Source organism: Patagioenas fasciata, chromosome 1, assembly GCF_037038585.1.
Source record: "Patagioenas fasciata isolate bPatFas1 chromosome 1, bPatFas1.hap1, whole genome shotgun sequence".
NCBI classification, from domain to species: domain Eukaryota; kingdom Metazoa; phylum Chordata; class Aves; order Columbiformes; family Columbidae; genus Patagioenas; species Patagioenas fasciata.
Genome location: NC_092520.1, coordinates 137,341,550 through 137,364,183, shown reverse-complemented (window position 1 = coordinate 137,364,183; position 22,634 = coordinate 137,341,550). Strand labels below are relative to the sequence as shown.

General features: G+C 39.9%; 2 protein-coding genes across 3 annotated transcripts in view; both read right to left on the bottom strand.

Moving 5' to 3' along the window:
• BCAT1 (branched chain amino acid transaminase 1) overlaps positions 1–4,427 on the bottom strand; it is a 71,578-nt gene extending 67,151 nt beyond the window's left edge. Inside the window, exons 1-2 of one of the 2 annotated variants that reach the window (XM_065846620.2) lie at positions 4,257–4,427; positions 102–264 (exon numbers count right to left, since the gene is read on the bottom strand). The gene's annotated coding sequence lies outside the window, so the exon portion shown is untranslated. The remainder of the gene's footprint in view (positions 1–101; positions 265–4,256) is intronic. The other variant, XM_065846640.2, reaches the window with a different exon arrangement.
• A 2,925-nt stretch (positions 4,428–7,352) lies between these two features.
• On the bottom strand, positions 7,353–22,498 carry GOLT1B (golgi transport 1B). Its single transcript, XM_065858387.2, has 5 exons — positions 22,364–22,498; positions 16,374–16,465; positions 14,803–14,981; positions 11,287–11,368; positions 7,353–9,933 (listed from the first exon to the last, which is right to left on the bottom strand). The coding sequence occupies exons 1-5, from the start codon at positions 22,386–22,388 to the stop codon at positions 9,895–9,897; spliced, it is 417 nt and encodes a 138-aa protein (XP_065714459.1). The 5' UTR covers positions 22,389–22,498; the 3' UTR covers positions 7,353–9,894.
• Positions 22,499–22,634: the final 136 nt, after the last annotated feature.

Genomic DNA, 22,634 nt, shown 5'->3' with positions numbered 1-22,634 from the left:
TTACCTGCATCTCTTTGCATTCCTTATTACAGGTTCTACCATTTCTCCAGACTTACTTCCTGAATCCCTACAGAACAAAAGGTGTTTGAATGTAGCTTTACCGTTTCCAGACCTCAGTTTGCCAGTCGGAACAGTGTTGTGCTGTGAGCCCCTTTTCTTTCTAAGTTCTCTGCATCATGCTCCACTGTAATGATGTATTTCAAGTTATCCTCAAACTACTGCCAACTCTTGAGGTGAAGAGCAGAATCCATGGTCTGGTTAGAACTAACAGGAGAAAGAAAGGAAAGGAGAAATCTTATCTGAACTATAGAGGATTTGTGCAAAGCCAAAACATTGAATTAGCTAGCATATATATTAAAAATATATATTCTTATTGATAATCAAGCTGGCCCTGAGCCTGCAAATAAAAATTTAAAAAATGAGACCAAAACTCAGATAAGCTACAGAACTTACCTCAAACCTTGCATCTTGCTGCAACACGCCCAAAACTGAAATTGCCATTAGTAAATGGTGTCATACAGACATACTTTTTGCAGTGTTGGGTCGCATTACCTCAATTCAGTTACACTTCCTTACGTAGCATTCCAGAAGTTATAATGCAGGGGACACTGACTTTACCGATTTAATCAGTTGTACTGATCGACCAATAATCACATTTTTTTTTTTTACATCCTGAATATTTCATGTTAATTGTTCGTTTCTACACAAGATTTTCCATTAATGCAAAGCATTCAGTGAACGCTTGACAGCACTGTTAAACTTTAGAAGCTTTAATGAGTAAGTTTTTCACAGGTATGAGAGAATTAGGTAATTTATATGCCTCGAGTCCAAAGTGTTTCCACAAGTTGTAGAGATTCAGAAGGTGAACAGGAGCTGTGATACCTGGGACCCTAGGAGCAGATGATGTTTGTAGAGTGGCCACAAAAATCTGTCGTTAGTGTGTTCCCTTCATTTTGCTGGTCTGCACAGGAGCCATGCAGAACAGCACAGCATTCCTTCTGCTTACTGTGGGCTCCTGAGTGGAACTTTTGCAGAAGGCCAAAGGGGTTTCAATCATACACATTATCCAAACCAGAACTGAATAGACTCACATTTTTGCCACAGAAATGTGAGGAACTACTGTTAGCAAAATGAAAAGGCTCTATGATATAAAGCCAAATGGGAAATTTTGAAAGAGGCAGCTTGTATCATTTCATAATTCTACAAGGAATTAAGGGCTTGATACACTTTCAAATATTTCCTCTTATAACCCTGGTCTGCATAAAGAAGATAAGTAGGTAGAAACAAGGTTTTCCATTTAAGAGAAAGCTGAGATTTTGAGATTTATTTTTTCCTTCTGAAACAGAATGAAAACTTCCTGTAGTAAAATGTGGGGAAAGCAATTTTGATTCAATCAAAAGGTATCATTTTGACAAAATTTGTGGTTTGGTTTTATTTTGATATTTTAAAATTTTCAAAGCTTTTTGTAATATAAGCCTTTCTGAAATGTGTCCCAAAGCTATTTAAAAAATAAAATAAACATGCATGTTTTTAAAAAAGATCAGAATGGTATGCTTTGATCTTTCTGAAATACTTTGCTTTTGTACTAAAACTTAATCATGCTTAGTTTCTGCAGCTGCATGAAAATGCACTGGCACAAATATTCAAAATGAGGAAACATCAACTTTCATCTAAAATATTCTCCAGGGAAAACCTGTGACTGATTTCAGTCCCAAAACTAAAACTCTTCAGAACTATTTAGAAGGTAACTACAGGACATGATTTCCATGTAGCAGCCTTGCAGAACTGGGAATACAGTTGTGGTAAGTTTTAAAGCCCTGAAGTGGGGGAAAGAGAAAACTCTGGATGAGAATTAGGTTGGTGGTGTAGAAACTTCCTGATAGGAAAAAAAAAAAAAGTAATAAAAGAAAAATGTATTATGGGAATATTATACATATATGCTCATATATGTACAAAATATTACAGTAAGATCATTTAAAAACTATTTTTATTTCAGAGAAGGACACACCATTTAGAGTGTTGTCATTTTGGGCTACAAACCCATGAGAGGAGAAGCTGCAATAACAAGCCTTAAACAGAGAAAGTGATGATTGCAATTACTAGTCTTCATTTTGGAAAAGGAGAAGAAACAGTTAGGATTCTTCGTAGAAACAGAAAAATAAAGGCACAGTGGCCTCTCTCATAGTCACAGGTTAGGCACATGCCACCTCACAGAAGGGCTTGAGTGAGATGTAAGGTTTCGGTGGATATTATTTTCAGAGAAGCAAGATCTTTTTGTGGCAGCACCTTCTGCTTGTGTTCACTGCCTTGTTTCCAGCCTCATGCCATTTTTCCACCTTCTTGGACATGCCAAATCCACTGTGTGTGGGCTCTGCAGTAAAATGGATTAATAGAGCAATCTGGATTAAAAAAAAAAAAAGGATAAAAAGCATGGGAGTAGGAAGTAATTTTTGTAGATGCTAAAGAGCAGGAAGTAGCTAAGCTGGCATCCTCACAAAGAAGTAGACTGCGTAATTACACTCTCAGAAAGAAATATTAAAAAACAAGAGTAATGAGGGAAGAGAATCAGGAAAGAAGCCACAGAACACCTGACAACCAGAAAACACTAAGTAAAAGGCTGAAAGGAAAAGACCAGCATGTGTGAAGGTAACTGGAACCAAATAAACACAACACCCCCTGCCCTTTAATTCCCACCCACTCAGGGAAAGAGCATTTTACACATTCTTCCTTAAATAAGCACTTTGTGAATGTGTCACTCCTGCCCTGAGAGGCAAGAAAAACATTACACTCTGCAAATTAACCAAGAACAGAGTTTGTTTACAACATTTCTTCCAGACTTGTGTTTTCCAGCTCCTCTCCTCACAGCCTTCTCAGTGGTGGCAGGAGGAGGGTGGAGGCGCTGGGCCTCCCTCTCCCCACCTGCCTCTTCCAGAAGGTTCCAGGCCACCATGTTTGCCTCACCTCAGCACTTCCTGCCCCACAGCCCTGCCACAATGGGGCCGGCTTCTGCCACATCGTAGAAAGTAGAAGTGTCAAGCACACTTCTGAAGCAAAGCCTTCAAATGCATCTGAAATGAGTGTAGGTGCTACCAGAGGTGGGAATGGGGGAGCAGGGAGACACTGCAGTGATGGCAGCACCCCAGAGGCTGAGGCAGCAGGGGGGTCCCCTCGGCTGGCATCATCTGAGGCTTTAGCACCCCGACCACTGAAACCCGAGTTGTCATCAAAATCAACCCACCCCTTCATCTTTTAAAGGAAGCACCATGATTCCTCACAAGCTCACTTTATCCATGCAAGGTAACTCCCCAAGATTTTCTAACCACTAAGTTGCCTCTTTCTCCCTCACCGAGGACAGCTTAAAAACTGGCAGAAAAGTCAGAGAGGGGAAACACTTGATATTTTGTGCTGTTGTATTTTTTTCCAGAGGGGTGTAAGCAAGCTGAGGATAGTTCTCTCCACATAAGGTCATAGAATCATTTAGGTTGGAAAAGACCTTTAAGATCACCAAGTCCAACCATTAACCTAACACTGCCAAGTTCACAACATGTCCCTAAGCACCACATCTACATGTGTTTTAAATCCCTCCAGGGATGGTGACTGCCACTTCCTTGGGCAGCCTGTTCCAATGCTTCACAATCCTTTCTGTGAAGAACTTTTTCCTAATACCCAATGTAAACCTCCCCTGGCGCAACTTGAGTCCGTTTCCTCTTGGCCTAATACTTGCTGCTTGGGAGAGGAGAGCAACACCCTCCATGCTACAACCTTCTTTCAGGGAGTTGTAGACAGCAGTGAGGTCTCTCAGCCTCCTTTTCTCCAGGCTAAACAGCCCCAGTTCCATCAGCCGTTCCTCATCAGACTTGTGCTCCAGACTCCTCACCAGCTTCACTGCCCTTCTCTGGACACACAGAGTTAGAACTGTAGAAATCAATGTGAAATCTTGATCTCTCTTATGTTACTGTAAGACCTTTTGAGTGCCTGGAGAAAAGGAAGCAGCTGGGCTGTGTGTCAAGTGGCAGGTCCACTTTCCCAGTCTTCGTATCACAACCTGATGGCTCCAACTCCTGCCCGCCGAGAAAGGGGCTGACACACAGCATTACAGCACAGACGACTCTCTATAAAAAGCTCAACATCGGCTTCGTGTTTTAAAGCCACGTTGTAGTTCCCCACTCTGAATTAAAACAAGCCTAAAAAGACTCCAGAAGCACACAAGAAACCAGCCAGACATTTTCAAGACATTTTTTTCAGGCTGCACTCACCACTTGTAAGACTCCGAACTGTTGGCTCGCTGCGTGGCTGATTTTAAGACAATTAAAAGTATCTTTTAGCCGTCGACCACAGGAGGTGTCACCGCTCGATCTCCAGTTCTCGGCTTTGCAGTTATAACCCCGCTCGCTGCCTCAGGGACGCTGGCCTCACAAGGAGCCGGTGAACCCCCCACACGCCCGGCCCCTCCCGCGGCTCCCGTGTGGCTGCGCCGCCTCCCCCCGGCCCCTAGCGTTTCTCTTCATCCCGGCTCCACCTGGTGGCCGGTGTGTGGGCCGGCACCGCACCTGGTCGCGGGAGGACCGAGCAGAGGTTCAGAACCAGGCACCGAAAAAGGGAAAATAAAGAGGTTGTGGATCACCTGCGTTTTGCCCGCGGCCAGCTACACTGGCAACTCGAAGCTGCGGCAGGCCAGTTCTTCCGTATAACCGTTCCTACTCCTGGATCTTAAAGGATCTGGGGGTGTTGGTCAACAGCTGGTTGAATATGAGCCAGCAGCATGGCCAAAAAGGCCAACAGCATCCTGGCTTGTATCAGGAATAGTGTGGCCAGCAGGCCTAGGGAGGTTATCATCCCCCTGTACTCAGCACTGGTGAGGCCTCACCATAAATCCTGTGTTCAGTTTTGGGCCCCACACTACAAGAAGGATATTGAGATGCTGGAGAGAGTTCAGGGAAGGGCAACGAAGCTGGTGAGGGGCCTGGAGCACAAGTCTGATGAGGAGCAGCTGAGGGAACTGGGGCTGTTTAGCCTGGAGAAAAGGAGGCTGAGGGGAGACCTCATTGCTGTCTACAACTCCCTGAAAGGAGGTTGTAGCATGGAGGGTGTTGGTCTCTTCTCCCAAGTAGCAAGTGATAGGACGAGACAAATGGCCTCAAGTTGCGCCAGGGGAGGTTTACATTGGGTATTAGGAAAAAAATTCTTCACAGAAAGGATTGTGAAGCATTGGAACAGGCTGCCCAGGAAGTGGTAGAGTCGCCATCCCTGGAGATGTTTAAAAGACATGTAGATGTGGTGCTTAGGGACATGTTGTGAACTTGGCAGTGTTAGGTTAATGGTTGGACTTGATGATTTTAAACGTCTTTTCCAACCAAAATTATTCTGCTTTATACCCTTGCACCAAACAGTAGGTTAAATGCTGTTTCCTTTTCAGTGGAGAAATTCCTGTTTGTGGTAAGTCAGCTAGGAACCCAATGCTTTTATGAGCTTTTGACATTATATGTGATAAGATACTTCAAACCCATATATTTTTATAGGAGATCCACCACATTTCCCAGTCATGTAGTACTACTACAGTGAAAAATGCTGTCTGCTAGAAAGTATACGGGAACATGCATGCTTTTCAGCAAGTATAGCTCCAGACACGTGCCACTTCAGTAGGTAGATGCATTAATGACTGGTAAAAAACGCATAAATGCATTTCTATAAATGACTTCCATACGAAGTTACTCCACATCAGTTCCATCATTTTTCTGTAAATTGTTGAGGAGGATGCTTTAGTATACAATATTTGTACTGAAATTAGGCTTGGCAAGGGATTACAGCAGCTGCAGAATCTCTTTGTTGGACTGAGCATGAGACCCAAGTCTTCTGAAAGATGCTTTAATATGCCAAGACAAATACTAGAGGGATAAAGCTTACAACAAATGGGCCACAAAAGCCAAATTCTGCTGGGTAAGTTAGTCTGGCAATAGCATGGTAGTGCTGTCACAGCTGGTAGTGCCAATCCGAAGGGGAAAAACTAACAGCCAAAGCAAGTCAGGATATGGCAGCCGGAGAAATAGAGACAGGAGTCCAAGGGCTGGCAGTGACATCTGAAGAAGCAGCTGGGAGACACACATACATTTGGTTTGGGGACATGGACTCTACTTTCCAGCCTGATAATCAAGCAAACCAGAAAGCCAACAACTGGATGAGTTGTACCTTGAAACCTGTTGAGGAAACAATTTTAAAGTAATCCAATAAAACCATGCCTTTGACATCTACTGCAGAGACCAGATACCTTTCTTCATGTTTTTGACATAGAGTCCGCACTACAGTGCTACCATACTGTGAACCAGTAACGAAATCAAAATATTCCTAGTTAATAAATGCAACTGTTCACTGAAAGTAACTGGCCGTCATCTACACACAGATTAACATTACATCTCTCACAGTTTAACAAATACAACCGAACATAGCTGAGATTTTTTCCTTTTAAATTACAAAACACCAATTCTACATAATTCTTAGGACAGAACAAACTTTGGTTTTGTTGTGAGGCTGGAACTTTAGTCAAAGTAAACTTTTAGGTCATTAACTAGCACATAGCACCAACACAACACCTCAACAACAAATTAAAATCCCCACTTTGCAGTTCTGCTCCCTTTGTGAAAATCATCAACAGTGGGCTGCAAGCTTGTGGAGCACTACAGAATAGTAAACCTGCTCTTCAGGTTTATGCTATAGAGAACTCATGCTCATATCCTTGAACTAAACTGAAAGCACAGGGACTAGAAACTGCTCTAAGTTCTAGACATAGGTCTTTTTTCCTCCTCACAGTTCACAGTTATTTTCTCAGAAAGGACACAGTTTAACAAGGAAACTATTTCCCACGTGACTGTAGTTTCCAAATTCTGTTGTGATGTGTTTGAAACTGGAACCTCAATATCTAGGGGGATGTTAATGTAAAAGGTTTATTAAAAAAACAAAAACAAAAAACCCTTTCCCTTGAAGATTGATCAACAACACTATTTATTATCCTGTTTCCCCCAAAATAAGACAGGGTCTTATATTATTTTTGCTCCAAAGGATGCTTACTTTTTCACATGTATAGCTGCGTGGACACTATTTCAATTGACTTTTTAAATGAACTGTAACTAGGGCTTATTTTTGGAGTAGAGCTTTTATTCTGAACATCCTCCAAAATCCTGAAAAATCATACTAGGGCTTATTTTTGGGGTAGGGCTTATTTTCAGGAAAACAGAGCAGGTAAGTCACAACAGTGTAAGATAGCCAAGTAGTACCAGCATGCACTCCTCAACCCTTGGAAAGAAAAACTTGGCAAAACAAATTATCAAAACATGTACATAAAGAGACAAAAAGACAAATTATAGAAAAAGGTACCCATTTATTCAAGGTATGACAAGGATATTTACAGTATTCATTTGCTCAGAGTAAGATCCATCCTTATGATTTTTAAAGCAGCAATTATAAATTACATTTAAAAGGGGAAACGTTCCAAGCATGTTTCTGTTAGAGATATTTTATAACAGAAACACTTTAAGGCTAAGTCTTTTTGACCTTTGCTGCCACCCCCATTTATCTTGGCAAAACTGTCTCAAAGACAACATTACCTCGAGGGATAAAGACTATACTACTTTCAACATACAATTTTGTTCCCTCAGACGCTTTTCACAACTGTTCACATCAGACAGAAATTGACTTTTGATTTAAAACAATGAATTAAATAGAAGTGAGATGAACTGCCTAGATCCTGACATTTCAGAGGGTTAAAAGGTCATACACAGCAACACATTAATCACCTCTGAAAGGTATCATCAGCTTTCTTGTTGACGAAGGTACCTCAGCTTACCAAGCAATTTGCTTTCTGTCAGAGCTTCGTATTCATGTGGTGAAATCCACTTTTCCCATCACATTATTTTTCACAAGATAAGAACAAAAATCTTCATGTAGCTGACTTCTTCTAATGTAAATTATGAACACTGCTTTAAACAGTACTTGATTCCCACAGTACAGGCTAGTGCTCTACCAACACAAGTTGAGTTTCTAAACTGCTGTAGTGTTATTCTCTAGTCATTTTAACACACAACAGATCTATGGGAGCAGTTAAAATTGGTGTATCTCTTGAGGTAGAAGCCACAAGTTATATTTAGCCCTGTCTGTAAACTATAAAACACATGCCATCAGGCAAATGTAGCCATTTTTGTCATTTATAAAATAAAACCACTGATTTATCAAATGCTATTCATTGTAAATATAATGACTTTTTTTTTCACTGAATCATTTCTTGCCTGTTTGACAAGGAAGCAAATTAAACATTAGGAATAGTAGATTGTGGCTATTTATACAGTTCTAATGAAAATATAACATCTCATACAAATAAACTTCATAGCAACTTCCAAAAGGATCAGTATATGAGGATTCTTCTTTACAGGCATTTTGGAAAATACCAATTTTAACTGCATAATAAAAAAACCAAACTGTCCTTAAACCTTTAACACTACATAGCTACTTGATATACTACTCTTGCATTTTGGTAATTTTTTTTAGGATTACATTTAAGGGAAAAGAAAGTTAAATGCAACAGAAACCCCCAAAACCTGCACAAATACAATTTACTTAATGATCACATTTTCTTAGGTGAGGACACTATGTAACTAAATCTATTGAAAGTGCACGATGTTTAACATTCCAATAGGAGCAGAAATGTGACCCATGCATTAGTAGGGGATATTTATTCCAGGTTAGCTAAGAATCTCTGTAAGAGCAAAGTTGTTGCTGTGACTTATAGAAGTTTTAAGTTATTTGAAGATAACCGAAGCAACAAGTTACAAAACATACGGAGATTGGCACTTGATCTTTAGTTAGCCCCATTAGCTCCATTTTCTCCCCAGAGACTCACATACACAGAATTTTAAGTTTTCATTTTATTACTGTAAAAAATAAAAGTCAATTCATAGTTCAAGAGTAAACAAAGAAACCTTAGCTTCAAACTATTTAAAAACACAGGTTCAAATTTGGGTAAGATACATTTTATGGGCTTTATATCAGCACCTTAACCAAATGTAATTTTTGTGAACTAAGTATATTTCACAAAGTTTTCATGTTAGTGACAAGGAGCTACATTCACATCTGGATGCACATGTAATATAACTCAAGGAGAACAAACTGGAAGGAGTGCGAGTCAATTTCCAGAGTTCCCTGTTGAGCTCTACATGTTCAGAACCAACATTTAAGACTGAAGTTATTAAAGATTGACCTTTTGCATATTCCTAAAAGGAAGGCAAATACAATCAACTTACATTTGGCTTTGAAACATTAAGATAACAATGTTTTATTTCAGCCATATATTTACAAAAATGTTTACAACCAAACTGTGTAGGGTCTTTTTGTCATAATACACTTAAAGATGAAAAGTCATCTTAACCTTCATGCAAAGACGCATCTCTTGTTACACAAGAAGTTTTCTGCCTTCCCCCCCCTTCACTCTGAGGATAGCAAGCAGAGGGTTGGATAAGTTTGGGCCACCCTTAAAAATGTAGGCCTGTTTGCCGTACTGCACTTTCAAAGCAAGGAGGTAAGGTATAGGCACCGTTAATTCCACAACGGTTCACTGCCTCTAGCATGTTTTCCAAAAACAACAAAAATAGTCTTTAACAGTTGTAACAAGGGTTATTCCATGACTTTCACCTCTTCAGTTGAACTCTGGAGTTACTTCCCTAGAAGCATACTTGCTGAGCTTCTTTTCTAATGTATATAGTTGACTATACATTTTAAAATTAAACTGTTATGTAAAGAATGTAACAAGCTTTTCCTTTGTACACAATTTAATCTTTGTGCTGAGTATTCTTCAAAAGGATTTTATAAATAATACAATAAGTTTAGAATCAGTCTTCTGCTCTCTTGTCATTATACCATGTTGTTGCTTTCTCCAACTTTATCTACAAGCTGTCAAAGAAAGGAGACAATAAGTTTTTAAGCGGCATGACATTTATGTACAGTGAAGTTATTCTCAGATAGTACTTGCTACTTGAAGTTAGTATGCAACTGAAAATGAGAGTCCAACAGTACTCACCAAGGTCTTATGATTTAAGTTTGTGAAAATTAAAAATCTTACATTGCAATTGTGTTTCTGCATGACATGTTTTTCTCATATAGACATTAACAGTGCAACATGAGGATGCAACAGAATGAAAAAGGAAATAGAAGAATGCAGATAACACTGCTAGCTTAATGATTAAAACAAAATAATACAGTATCAGCCACACATGCATTAGTAGACCAAGTAAGATATTTCAACTGACCATTACTGTGGATTCTCTTCTGAGCCTACGTAGGCTTTGAATAAAACATTAACAATTATCCTTTTAAAACAAGATTTAACCCCATTGTGATCAAATTAACTATGACCAAGTAAGATCAATTGACAAAACATTCAATTGATCATGAATTATGAGCCAGAACTTGGCCTAACTGTAACGTTGGAATAGATGATCTTGAATACCAATTTTTTAAAAAACAGACTGTATACATCCCAGTTATACCCCCCATTAATTTTTCAGTAGTAGCTATTAAAACTGTTGCTTTCAAAACTAGGGTTAAAAATGTCTGTGGTAAAACACATACAGAAATTAGCACAGTAAAAGTAGTTGACTGAAACACCCTAGATTACCATCTTTCTGGTACCTGTTAATTGTCTTAAAATCCCTGGCTATTTGGTTAAGAAAAACGAAAACTGTGTTTGAAAAATACAAATCTTGGTAAATAGCAAGACATAGTTTGCTACAGTGGACTTAATACATATATTTGATAAATGATTATACATCATGCAAGTTTCTGGATTCACCATACCAGTTGCAACTTAAGAGTGAAAAAAACTGTTTGCTTTTACAGGCCACTTTTCATAAGTATACCCAAATACTACACAAAGCAGAACAGTGTCCTCCTCATTGTACAAACAGCAGAAGAGGCAAACAACAGTGGCATCATTCACCTATCTGGTCACCTAGGGCCAACAGTGAAGCAGGAAGCAGAACCCCAGCATTGTGAGTCACAATCCAGGGCTCTTTCCACTTCACAGTGTGTAAGAAGGGGCACCTTTTGCAAAGGTGTTCTTTTGTTCTTTTTACATCTAGAAGTCCGTCACTGGTAGTGAAGGTGATCTGTACAGTGCAAGAACTATACAGGAATACACTCAAAGTCACTGCTCTGGAGTTATATTGCTTTATTTCTGATACATTTCTACTATTGCTATGACGATGGAGTAAAACGCAGTACAAGCATGAAGTACCGAACACTTACCGAGCTTATACCAGGTAAATTCAAAACATATCCAAGAACTGGAACTCTTCTAATATAGCCAACCACCACAGGAAAGAACCCCCTTCAGGCAAGATATCAGAAGACTGTATTAGTTTTTAAAGTTAAACTATTCTTATGTTGCTCTAAAATGAAATAGGAAATATTTTTAAAACAAAAAATACATAAAAACTTGTAGCTTGTTATCAGCACAAGAATTTTACCCAATATATCAACATACATTCAGCAGAGAAAGCAGAAAACCAGGAAAGAAAACACCTCATTTTGAATAGCTGGCAATCTCAGTCAGCTCTTCAAAAAATAACTGTGAAGAAAGAATACCTAACTTAGTCAACAGAAATGATGCTCAAAACTAATTTTCAAAATTACCATATATATTTTGAGATAAGTTCTTCTCACATTATAGGAAATAATATTCTTGCAACGCCTGATGCAAACCCAACTTAATTACGTTAATTTTGAGTAACGCCCTTTGAAACCATGTATGGTAGTCTTTACATTAACTAAAGAAAATTAAGCATGACAGGATTGCGTATGTGTATATTTCACAAATTTATGTCAAGTCAGGGGACATTGCTTAGCATAGCTGCTATGGTGTAGCCCCCTGCACTGTCCACTTTGTCTCTACAGCAGGAAAACTAATTTTCCACGGCAGTATCTCAACTGTTCGCAGTCAACTGCAGCAATTCAGCTGGTGGTGGCATTCCCAGTTCTCCTGTTGAGCTATACATTCCCCGCATAGAATAAGGATTAAGATGTAATGACACCTCAGCCACAGTGAAACATTGAAGTTTCACAAGCCATCATTCCCTTCAGAACAGTGGTAAGAACTATATGCTGGATAATATAAATTCCAGCAAGTTTTTCTTGGTGATCTTCATTTTTTTAAAGGTTAGATCATTTCAGTGGTCTAGTAAATTGCAATGCAGGGCACACAGACCACTTCTAACAGATTAAAACAATTGGTGTAGCTAAGAATAAGGAATAGTCAGTACAGGAAGAATGATATTTTTAGCCATAACTTTGGATGCCTGTAATTTGAACAAGGTTCCAAAAGCAGCTGAGACACACTGTCCCATAATAGCCTACTTCAGTGAATGCAATCTGAGCACGTGAAAGTATGGCAACAGACTAAACCTCTGATGGGAAATTTATGGCAGCCTGTTAAATAAAGACAAGAAGGGAAAGACATTCTAGATTTGAAACAGAGTAAAATAATAGTCTCTCTCACTTCGGTCAGATGGATCTAAAAGAAAACAAAGCCAAAACCAAACCAAAAAAACAAACCACACCAGAACACCACCAAAAAAACCCCAACCTACCAAATAACAAAACCAACCAACGAAACCCCTTTGCAGTCCTGTAATTTGCTTAAGTGTTCTTGGTCACCAGCACCTAATTGTTGCTTGGTGGACAACAGGGGCTCTGCAATTATTGCTACAGGGTGTACGAAACACGACTGCGTAAAGGTAGTCTAGATATGTAAGATAACCTACAAGTAGAGGTTCTAACAGTGATGTGAACACCTAATGGAACTGGTTTAATGGTATAAAAACCAAGAGACTAAAAAAAGTACAATACGGTGTTATACATTTGTGCTACCTTATTTTGAGTTGAAGTAACATTACTAGAACTGCTAAATTGCTCTTGATAGATATAAAGGTTTTCCAGGTAAAAGTCCTGGTAACCCACATGACTAGAACCATTACGATATACAGAAATACCCATCCTTACAACATACTGCCCTAAGAAATGCAAAGGTGCATAAGTTGACCTGATATGCCTTGGTATTAAGAAAATTATGTACTTCACAGACCAATTATAACTATGGAAGTTTTCTGTTATGCAACCAACAGCAGGATTCTGAAGAATCATGTAAAGTGATGCTTAAGGAAAAGCTCCATTTTTAACCTCTTCAGAAAAGAGCAAGTTGTCAAAAACACAATATGGTTGAAATTAATAAGACTGGAGCAAATAAAAAAAACTTGTTTGAAGTAGTAACTAGCTAACACTGTAGCAAGAGATCTAGATTCTAAGAATGATTAAGCACTAGAAAAGATGGTCTAGGGATGTTTTAAGTTAAAGCAGATCAGATAAATATTCACACCTGGAATTATCTATCCTTTGCTGATACTCTTCTGGCTAAGGAATGATTCTAGTGACCTTGCCATAACTACCAAACTTCTATAATTCCTTCAGTGTTCTTTTACCCTGCTAGCCCCTAGCTGGCACCAATAGATAATAATACCTGCTTAGACATAGTGATTTATAATTCTTTCTAGATCTTTTGAAAGGAGAAGTGTTTGCTTGGAAACACACTCTACTTGCCTTTTCCTCACTGAGTAAACGCAAGCACCACATGCTAGAAGTGACAACATATTCAAGGAAAATACTGTGCTTTTCAAAACACTTGCAGTGATAGTATTCAGAGTAATGCAGAGTAGAATAGGCATAAATTAAGACTGCAAAATTAATTTTCAGAACTTTCACTGTCTTCAGTAGGAGCCAAGTTAAGATTTTTTCAAAAATATTTAAACATTTTATCTAAACTAGTTACAAGATTAACATACAACTTTACTGAGTGGAAAAAAGGAGCATCATGAGAACAGAGGTTTGGTTTTGATTAACAGGAACTGTATTATTTAGCCAGCAGCTGAACACTTTGAAAATATTTTAGGAACCTGTTATTATACTAATAAACATTAATGGAACAGTTTTCATTTGAACAGAAGTCCAAGAACAACTAAAAGCCTCCATTTCTTACCTACTAGTATACTTTGTTCTATATTAAAGCATGGAACTATAACCATGGAAATAAAGATAAAATACATATATACATGTAGTAATAAATCAAATGCTTTCACCATTAAAATTGCATTTACCAAGCAGCTAAATGACACATTGAGAAAGCTGTAACATGTCTAAAGATTGCTGTTTGAAAAGTAAGAACTTTCATCTTTCCTTAACTCAGTCCAGATAATGCCAACCAAAACCAGCAGTTCTGACTATACAAAGGTTCAAGTGTAATGAAACATGACAGAAAACATCTTTTCACTGGGCTACCATAGCAATGAAATTGGAAGTTGGTTACAAACATCCTAGGTTTGTAACCAAATATTTTGCCCCATTTGTTAAAGAACAAACTCCCCACCAAAAAAAATATTAAGTATCTAAGTTGCCTTTTTTAATGAGGAAACATTTAAACTTTGCACTGCTCACAATTTGGGCTCCCAGATATTTTAAGCTTTACAATTCTTTGGTTAGGCATACAACATTACCAAAGTAAGTCTGGTACATGACTCGGAAACATTAGCAGATTTGAGTCCTGGAAAATTACTTACCAACTTTCCACTTCTTGCAAACAGAAATCAACAACTTCATATTGTATCTATCAGAAGTGAACACTTAAAGGATGCCACTTTGTCAGTGGTAATGCAGCAACACTAAACAAATACATTTATTCCTAAATACAGACAGGTATTTTGAAGCAAGTCTTACCTGAATAATAGGAAGAACCCATAAATCTCGAGGATCATTCCTATTAAAGGCCAACCAATGAGAACTATGAGCACACCACCCAGGAAAAATCCTGTTGCTTTCATTTTGTGTTTTTGAAAGAAGAATCTAAATGTTCTTTCTAAACCAATAACAAATGACAAGCCAGCCACAAATAAAACCTAGGAAAGACAAAAAACAACCAAAGAAAGAAAAAAATCATTATATTCCTGAGTTTAGGATGTAAACATACATACATTCTACAAAATTAGATTGCATTTCTTGTACAACTTCTTTTAATACCAAAAGAGAGATGATAAGCAATTTACTAGTGATTTTATTTTGTAAAGTCCGTCTTAGAGCATTTGTAGCTAGCATTCAAAACCCTTCTCTAAGCTGCTTAAAAAGTAACAACAAATACAATAATGTCAAAAGATCTGGTGACAACAGTTATCTGTCCTGTAACATAAGTACAATCTCAAGATTATAGATGAAATTTAAGTTTTATATAATATTTAATAAACCAGTTTCTTACCATCTCCTTTCTGATATCACTTTTTTCTTAAACTGTCTGTAAGGATACATTACCTTCTCTTGCATTATCTTTGGTTACCACGTAGCCTGTCATTATGTCTTCCTACTTACGTTTTCATCATTTTCCCTAAACAGGATCTTGTACTTCTACCTTACATGAGGAAAAGAAAAAATAAGTTCTTTTTTTCCCCCCCCACTCTTCCACAATATACTTTATTGATGGTTCAGAACAATGCCTCAACTAATACCCTCAGATTCAAATATACTCTTTCATATTTTCCTTCAATGACTCTCAATACTTGACTCCGCTGCCACAGAATGAAACTGATCACTTTTGACCACGGACTTTTAGGCATCAGCAAAAGAGAATGTGAACCTCTACCAGGCTGTGCTCCTGGCTGGCTGGCAAAGCTGACAACAGCAGAGGCACAAAGATTATCACAACTGGAAAACACCCTGTCATTTTATATTTGCTTTGGGTTGGGATTTTCATGTACCAGAGCCAGGATTTATTTTCTATCCTGCTTAAAGTGAAAACTGATTTGGTAAAAAACGAAGATATTAAATCTCTTTACTCAGCTCTTCTAAACCCAGACTATCAGCAATTTGTACTTCTTTCTTTCCGCATAAAGCACAGCCAATCTACATTTGCCAGCTTGTACAGAACACTTCACTATTCTTATCCAAATACATACTTAAATTTGACGGTTATCTTACAAGACCACAAAAAAGAAAGTGTTAGCAATAACAGCCAATTGCAGCATAACAACTGTTGAACAAGCTGATCTTGTCTCATCAACATACCACAGGCCTGACCTGAAGGTATGATGTTTAGATTCATGTGAGCTGCTCTAACATTCATGAGAAAAATTATTCACTCAGATCACTAAGCCTAGCTCTTACTTTATACCACAATGCAACAGTATTTTTGTGAACCAGTTTCAAATTGATAAAACTGTTCTATTTTTAGTTTATTTTTAATATAGCATTTACTCAATTCTAAGAAGTGCAGAATTTAAGACTAAACAGAAGACACTTACATTTCCAATAGCCAAGAGAGCTTTGTCAAAGAACAGTATCATTCCAAAGAAAAGGAAAAACACTCCAAAGCCTGTAAGTCCCATTCCAATCTCTGAAAAAGAAACAAATTTAGGCATATAACAAAATACAGTACCAGGAAAGACTCATGCATAAAAATTGTGAAACTTAGAACATCCCATCTACAGACATTTTAAATTTATAGAAAAACTCAGCCTAGTCTATGACCACCTGTGCTAGTTTGACTGAAATCTAGTTAATTTTCCTTCATGCAGTTAGGTGAATGCTAGCACAGTCATTGTTTGGATTTAGTTTGAGAACAGGAAGATAACACCCCAGGACAGAGCTGATGTTTTTAATTATCACTGTCTGGAGCTAAGGTCTTACTGAGAGCTCTGCCCACAGGTGTGAGGCAGCAAGGAAGGGGGGCATGGATGGGGCAGAGCTTGACTGACATCCAGACTGAGCAATAGGAATATTCCATGCTATTAGCATCATGCTTCATACTTAAGCAGAGTCAGAATCTTCCACCTATGTTGGAGCTGGGACAGACACGGATGGAGACCTGTTCTGGTTCTGGTCTGTTTCAGGGGAGGTTCTTTAATTCAGCCTTTTGCCATCCTGCCATTTGCAGAGGCCTCCGGGCCTTTCTACCTTTTTCTCTTTTCTCTCTCTGGGATTGGCTGTTCAGGAGCAGGTGCTGCTGCCTGGGACTGGCTGTTCGGTATGGATGGAGTTTGTGGGGAACTGCATTGAGAATCTTTAATATTCTATTTCCATTTTATATTATTAGTAGTAGTATATTAGTGTTATTTTGTTATTTTATTAAACTATGTTTATCTCAATCTACAAATTTCTCCATTCCTTTTCAATTCTCTCCCCTATTCGAGGATGGGAGGTGAGAGAGAGGGTGAGCAGCCACCACAGTTATATTGCTAGCTTGAGTTAAACCATGACATCACCTAAAATCTTATCTGGGTGTACAAATATACTAAGTCTTGTAGACACTAATTGCTTCAATGACCAAGAGAAAGCTGCTTATGAAAAAAGTACATATTTGGGACTATATACTGAAATTGAATGCAAAAAAAAAAAAACAACCAAACCCAAGCATGCATGCATATATACATCCAGCAAAGACAGCCCTTTTGATTTACTGCTAATATAGAGAAAATCATTGTTTTGTGAACAGATAATGAAACTTTGTTTTCCATTTGCAACTCTCATCCCACTGTATTTACTGCAATAACATAAGTACCCTGGTCCTTTCCATCCTCCTGAGATCTCACATTCCACCTCCCAAAAATCTTGCATAGCATTCCCACCTCCCCCAGCTTCTGGATTAAACACAACTCAGATTAATGCTGTGGCTCTTTCCAAGTTACACACACACTGATGGCTATTAAACACTAGCCTGGGTCTCTAGCCAGTTGCTAGTTTTCACAAAACTAGTAGATACTACATCTCTTTGCATTCTGCCTGTCTATAAACTTTGCTCAAGAAATACTGGGAAAGCAAGAGTAGATGGAAGGTTTGTCTGAGAAACTGGGCTAGAAATGTCAAGCTACAATTACAGCTAGCATTTGACAATAGCCTCTAAGGCTACATTTATACAGTTCTAAAATTATGTTTGACCCTTTGAAAGCAACTGCAAGGCTGATTAGGCCCCCCGTGAAAATGAGTTTGACTCCCCTGCTCTAAGGTATCTTGAAGACCATACTTGGAAGTACATCCTACTTTTAAAATTAAACCTCTGAGGCCTTCCTTTGACCCTCACACAGAGTGAAGGGGAGAGGAATAACAGGAATGACAGCAACACAACCACAAAAATCCTCGCATTTATCCATGCACTCACCCTTACATTACTGCTATCGCTGTGAAGAGAGAATGTGGAAACCTAGAGGATACAAAAAAAAAAAAAAAACACACCAACCCAACCCTCAAACCACCAGCTGGCAAAACCAGCTGTAATGCAATAGACAGGCTGGCAGACCAGTTTGTGTCTCTGTCTGTCTATTTATGTATCTTGATGATCCCAGTAGTTTGGTATAGCCTAGCCTGAAACAAACAAAAATCTCCATCCAAACTATCACAGCCTTCACTGCTACTGTTAGCCGGATCTACCTAAATGTATTTTAGTTACACTTTTGACTGCAATGTAGATCTAGTTGATCATTTACTGTTGCTTGACAGGGCTCGGGAGTAAAGCAGTATCATTCTGTCTATTTCAGAACTTCCATTTAGTTATTGTAAAAATATTTCAAAACAGCTCAAAGAGATTTGTTACAGCAACATTCAACTTTCCTAACTCCTGTAAGGGGCTGATCTTTCTGCAAGGTTGCAGACCACATGGTGTTAAATCTGTAGTTCTATCATAGAACATCATTTGCCATTTTAAACTTTTGCTATGAGCACTTCAACCAGCCAGAACTAAAACTAAGTAACCTGCTACAACTGATTTACTGCAGACATACTCAATGCTTGTTTACACTGAAAAATGGAATTGCACACTGTATTTTCAGTGAATCTGCTGACTGAAGGCAATATAGCAATTGCAATCTGCCCTCTTCTCTAGTACTCTTTACTTTAGAAGAGAAGAAACAATCTGCATTCTGGAAGGAAAACACTCAGAGGCAGGACTCCAAAGGAATGTACCAGCTGCCAATAAGATAAATATGCAGTCATGGGAAGTACGTATTCATTCCTCCCGCAGACACAGCACAAAGCAGGGATCTAGCAATAAGGCAGAGGCCAACTCCCAACAGCTGCTGCAATATTACTACCCTGACACTTCCTCTGTATTCACTTGAAACGTTTGTAATCACCTACTCCTACAACAGATTCAGATTCAACTTAGAACTAAGTTATATTCTCTGGTTAGTGGAGGGGAAACAACACCACCACCACCACAACAAAAAACCCCACAAACAAACAAAAACAAACAAACAAACAAAAAACAAACACCAAAACCCAAACCAAAAGCAACAACCAAAAAAACCAAACCAAACTAACAAAACCCAGGAACATCATTCTCACAGTCTCAAAATTACTGCTAAAAGAAGATCAGTAGTCCAGGACTATTATTTTCTACTGCCAGTACCTCAGTAGAAGGTATTACTGACTTGATTTATACCAGAATTTGGAAATATATTTGACTAGAACTCTTGGGGGAACAGAAAAAAAAAAAAAGAGTCATTTTCTAAATAGTCTTTGCAACAATAAAATAGGATTTTTTATAAAGTATATAAACTATTTTTAAATGCTCTCTCCTGCAGCAGAAGAGGCTTCCTGTATTACTCAAATACAACATTTCAATGCCCAGAAATGCAGAAAACACATGCTAACCATGTGGCATTTATTCTAGATGTTTTAAAATGATGATGATTTACTGAGGAGGCAGTACTGCTTTCTCAATATTTCTGCAGAAATCCTGTAAGCTGTGCATGAGTACTGCAGCACTGTATCAAAACAGTTTAGTAAATATTAAGACTTAATCTTAAGATACATTGCTTGCGAAAATTCAAGACAATGCACATCCTCTAAGTTATGCGTACAAAAGAAGACTGGAATAATGCAATACAGGCTCTGAGAAGACAAATATTAATGCAGTTTGTAGGTTACGAAAAGTTTCAATTTTTAATTACTATTTTGCTGGGAGTATTTCTAGTATTGAAAAATTAATTTGTTTGGGAAAAACTGTGCACTCTTCCACAATTACTGGTGTTTTATAAGTCCATTCAATGAATTATTTAAAAAATATTCTTGACTACAACTGCAAATTTTGCTTTCCAAAGACCAACAGTGGTCCTGTCCAGGTATTTATCAGAGTACTTCACCACTGACTTTATGGTGAACTCCATATTTTTACAGACAGCAGTGAGTTTAAAGATATCTGATTAAATATCTTCAGAATTCCAGAAAAATTGTGGAAAAAACAAACCTAAACCCCCCTGAATTCCACTAAAAAAAAAAAAAACCTGCATTCCATAGTACTTTACTTCCTACTCTTGGCTCTGACAGTTAAAACTAACATAGTCAGCACTGGAGTTAGCTGAAGATCCCAAATGAGGAACTAAGAAAAGGAAAAACAGTGAACAGATCTTTCTGGTTTTTTGTTTGGTTTTTTTTTTGTTTGTTTGTTTTTCCATTGAATAGTCTGGAAAGGAGGACAGAGGAATGGAAAAAAAGCAAAGCCTTCTAGAAATTAACTCCAATGTTTAGTACCCATGCCAGTAACAGCACACAGCACCCAAATTTCTAAAGAAATCATTCACCTCGAACGCTGCTAGATTGCTCCTGCTTTTCTGCCTGTCTTCATCCTTGGCCTTGACTGGGTCTCCAGTACCTCTTTTTCCAGTATCCTGCTATCAAGTTAAATTTAGTTCTTTTCACTTTATTTTCTACATCTTTCACACCCTTCTTCATAACTGATGCTATGGTGCTTATCATGCATACCCATTTCCTTTCACGGAAAGCAGGCCATAAAAGCATCATATGCGAAATGTTCAACTTAAAGACTTAACATTCTCCTTTACCTTGCAGTTTAAACTCTTATGAACCTCTTTACTTTGATTTCCTTGCATTTTCCCTTTCAGGATATCTATTTCTAAGTATTTCTATTCACTGAAAACAAAACTACAGTCACACACAAATACTTCTGGTTTTTGCTTCACATTGACTATCTGTTCCCCACCTTAAAGCCCCCTCAGTGTCACCTGCAAACGGTTAGCTGGATTACACACTGTAAAGCCACTAACATATAAGTATGTGATTCCAAACCACTAAGGTCCCCAGGGAGACATACTAGAAGATTTTAGCTAATTGTTAATTTTGTTTACCGCTCAGCTTCCATTCATTCTCACCAGTCACAGCACCCCTGCCAGCAAGGATGAGCTCACAACCCCGGACGAATGTGAGGGGCGGGGGGGGGGCAGCCTTGCAGAGCACTCCTCTGTAGTCCTGCAGCCCATCCCAGCTGCCGTTTTACCGGGCAGCTCACTGCACCGCCGCTAGATCTGAGCCCAGTGCAGTTTTGACAACCACTCACAAGGCGGCGAGCCCAACCAGCGCGACCAGAATCACAGAATGTAAGGGATTGGAAGGGGCCTCAAAAGATCATCTAGTCCAATCCCCCTGTCGGAGCAGGAACACCTAGATGAGGTTACACAGGAAGACGTCCAGGCGGGTTTTGAATGTCTCCAGAGTAGGAGACTCCACAACCCCCCTGGTCAGCCTGTTCCAGCGTTCTGGCATCCTCGCAGTGAAGAAGTTTCTTCTCATATTTAAGTGGAACCTCCTGTGTTTCAGTTTGCACCCCCTGCCCCTTCTACTATCATTGGTTGTCAGCGAGAAGAGCCTGGCTCCATCCTCGTGACACTCACCCTTTATATATTTATAAACATCAACGAGGTCGCCCCTCAGCCTCCTCTTCTCCAAGCTAAAGAGCCCCAGCTCCTTCAGCCTTTCCTCATAAGGGAGATACTACACATCCCTTAATCATCACCAGGTGAGCTCCGCCCGCGCCCTCCCCTTCCCACCCGCAGCAGGTTTTCGGCCGGTGCCCGTCGGGGATCGCCACGGGGCGGGAAACGGCCGTGCCGACGGCTCCCCCGCGCCTGCACAAGCTGGACCCCTCCTCGGCGACTCCCGCCCCTCCGCCAGAAGCCGCCTCTCCGCGCCGCGCTCAGCCGGAGCGCCGGGACCCCAAGCGGGCGTGGGCAGAGGGAGGAGACAAGCTCTCTGCACAGCAGCCCGGGCCAGGGCCCTGAGCCCCAGTCACTCCAACGCTGCAACCGACGCGCCGTAGAAGCGCAAACAAAGGGCGAGGGCCTGGGCGAGTGCGGGACCGGCGGACCAGGCCCGTCCCGCGCTGCTCGGCGGCCACCGGGAACCCCCGGGAACCCCCCCCACCCCCCCCGCTCCGCAGCTCGGCCGCCCCCAGCCCCACAGCGGGCGACCCGGTCCCCATCTCCCAGCGCGGGCCGGTGCTTACTCTGGGTGTCGGAGAGGGAGATCATGGTGGCGGCGGGCACCGGGCAGAGAAGCGGCGGCTGTCACAGCCACGTCTTCCGGAAACGCGCAGCCCCCTTCGCTTCGCCGCCGGCTGAAAGGCGGCCGTCGATTGGAGGGCTCAGTGCCAATCAGCCGCCGCGTTGTTCGCGCGGCTGCGCCCACCCCCCCCACTCCCGTCTCAGGACCCGCCTCTCCGCTTTCGTGAAAGCAGACGTGAAGCCTCGCAGAGCCGCTGCTGATTGGGCGAGAGG

Coding starts and splice junctions, on each gene's coding strand:
- GOLT1B (XM_065858387.2), bottom strand. CDS start 22,388: ATGATCTCCCTCTCCGACACCCAGA. Junction 14,982..16,373: donor CTCTCTTGGCTATTGGAAAT/GTAAGTGTCTTC, acceptor TGTCTTTCCTAG/GTTTTATTTGTGGCTGGCTT. Junction 9,934..11,286: donor ATTTACCTGGTATAAGCTCG/GTAAGTGTTCGG, acceptor TTTCTTTGACAG/CTTGTAGATAAAGTTGGAGA.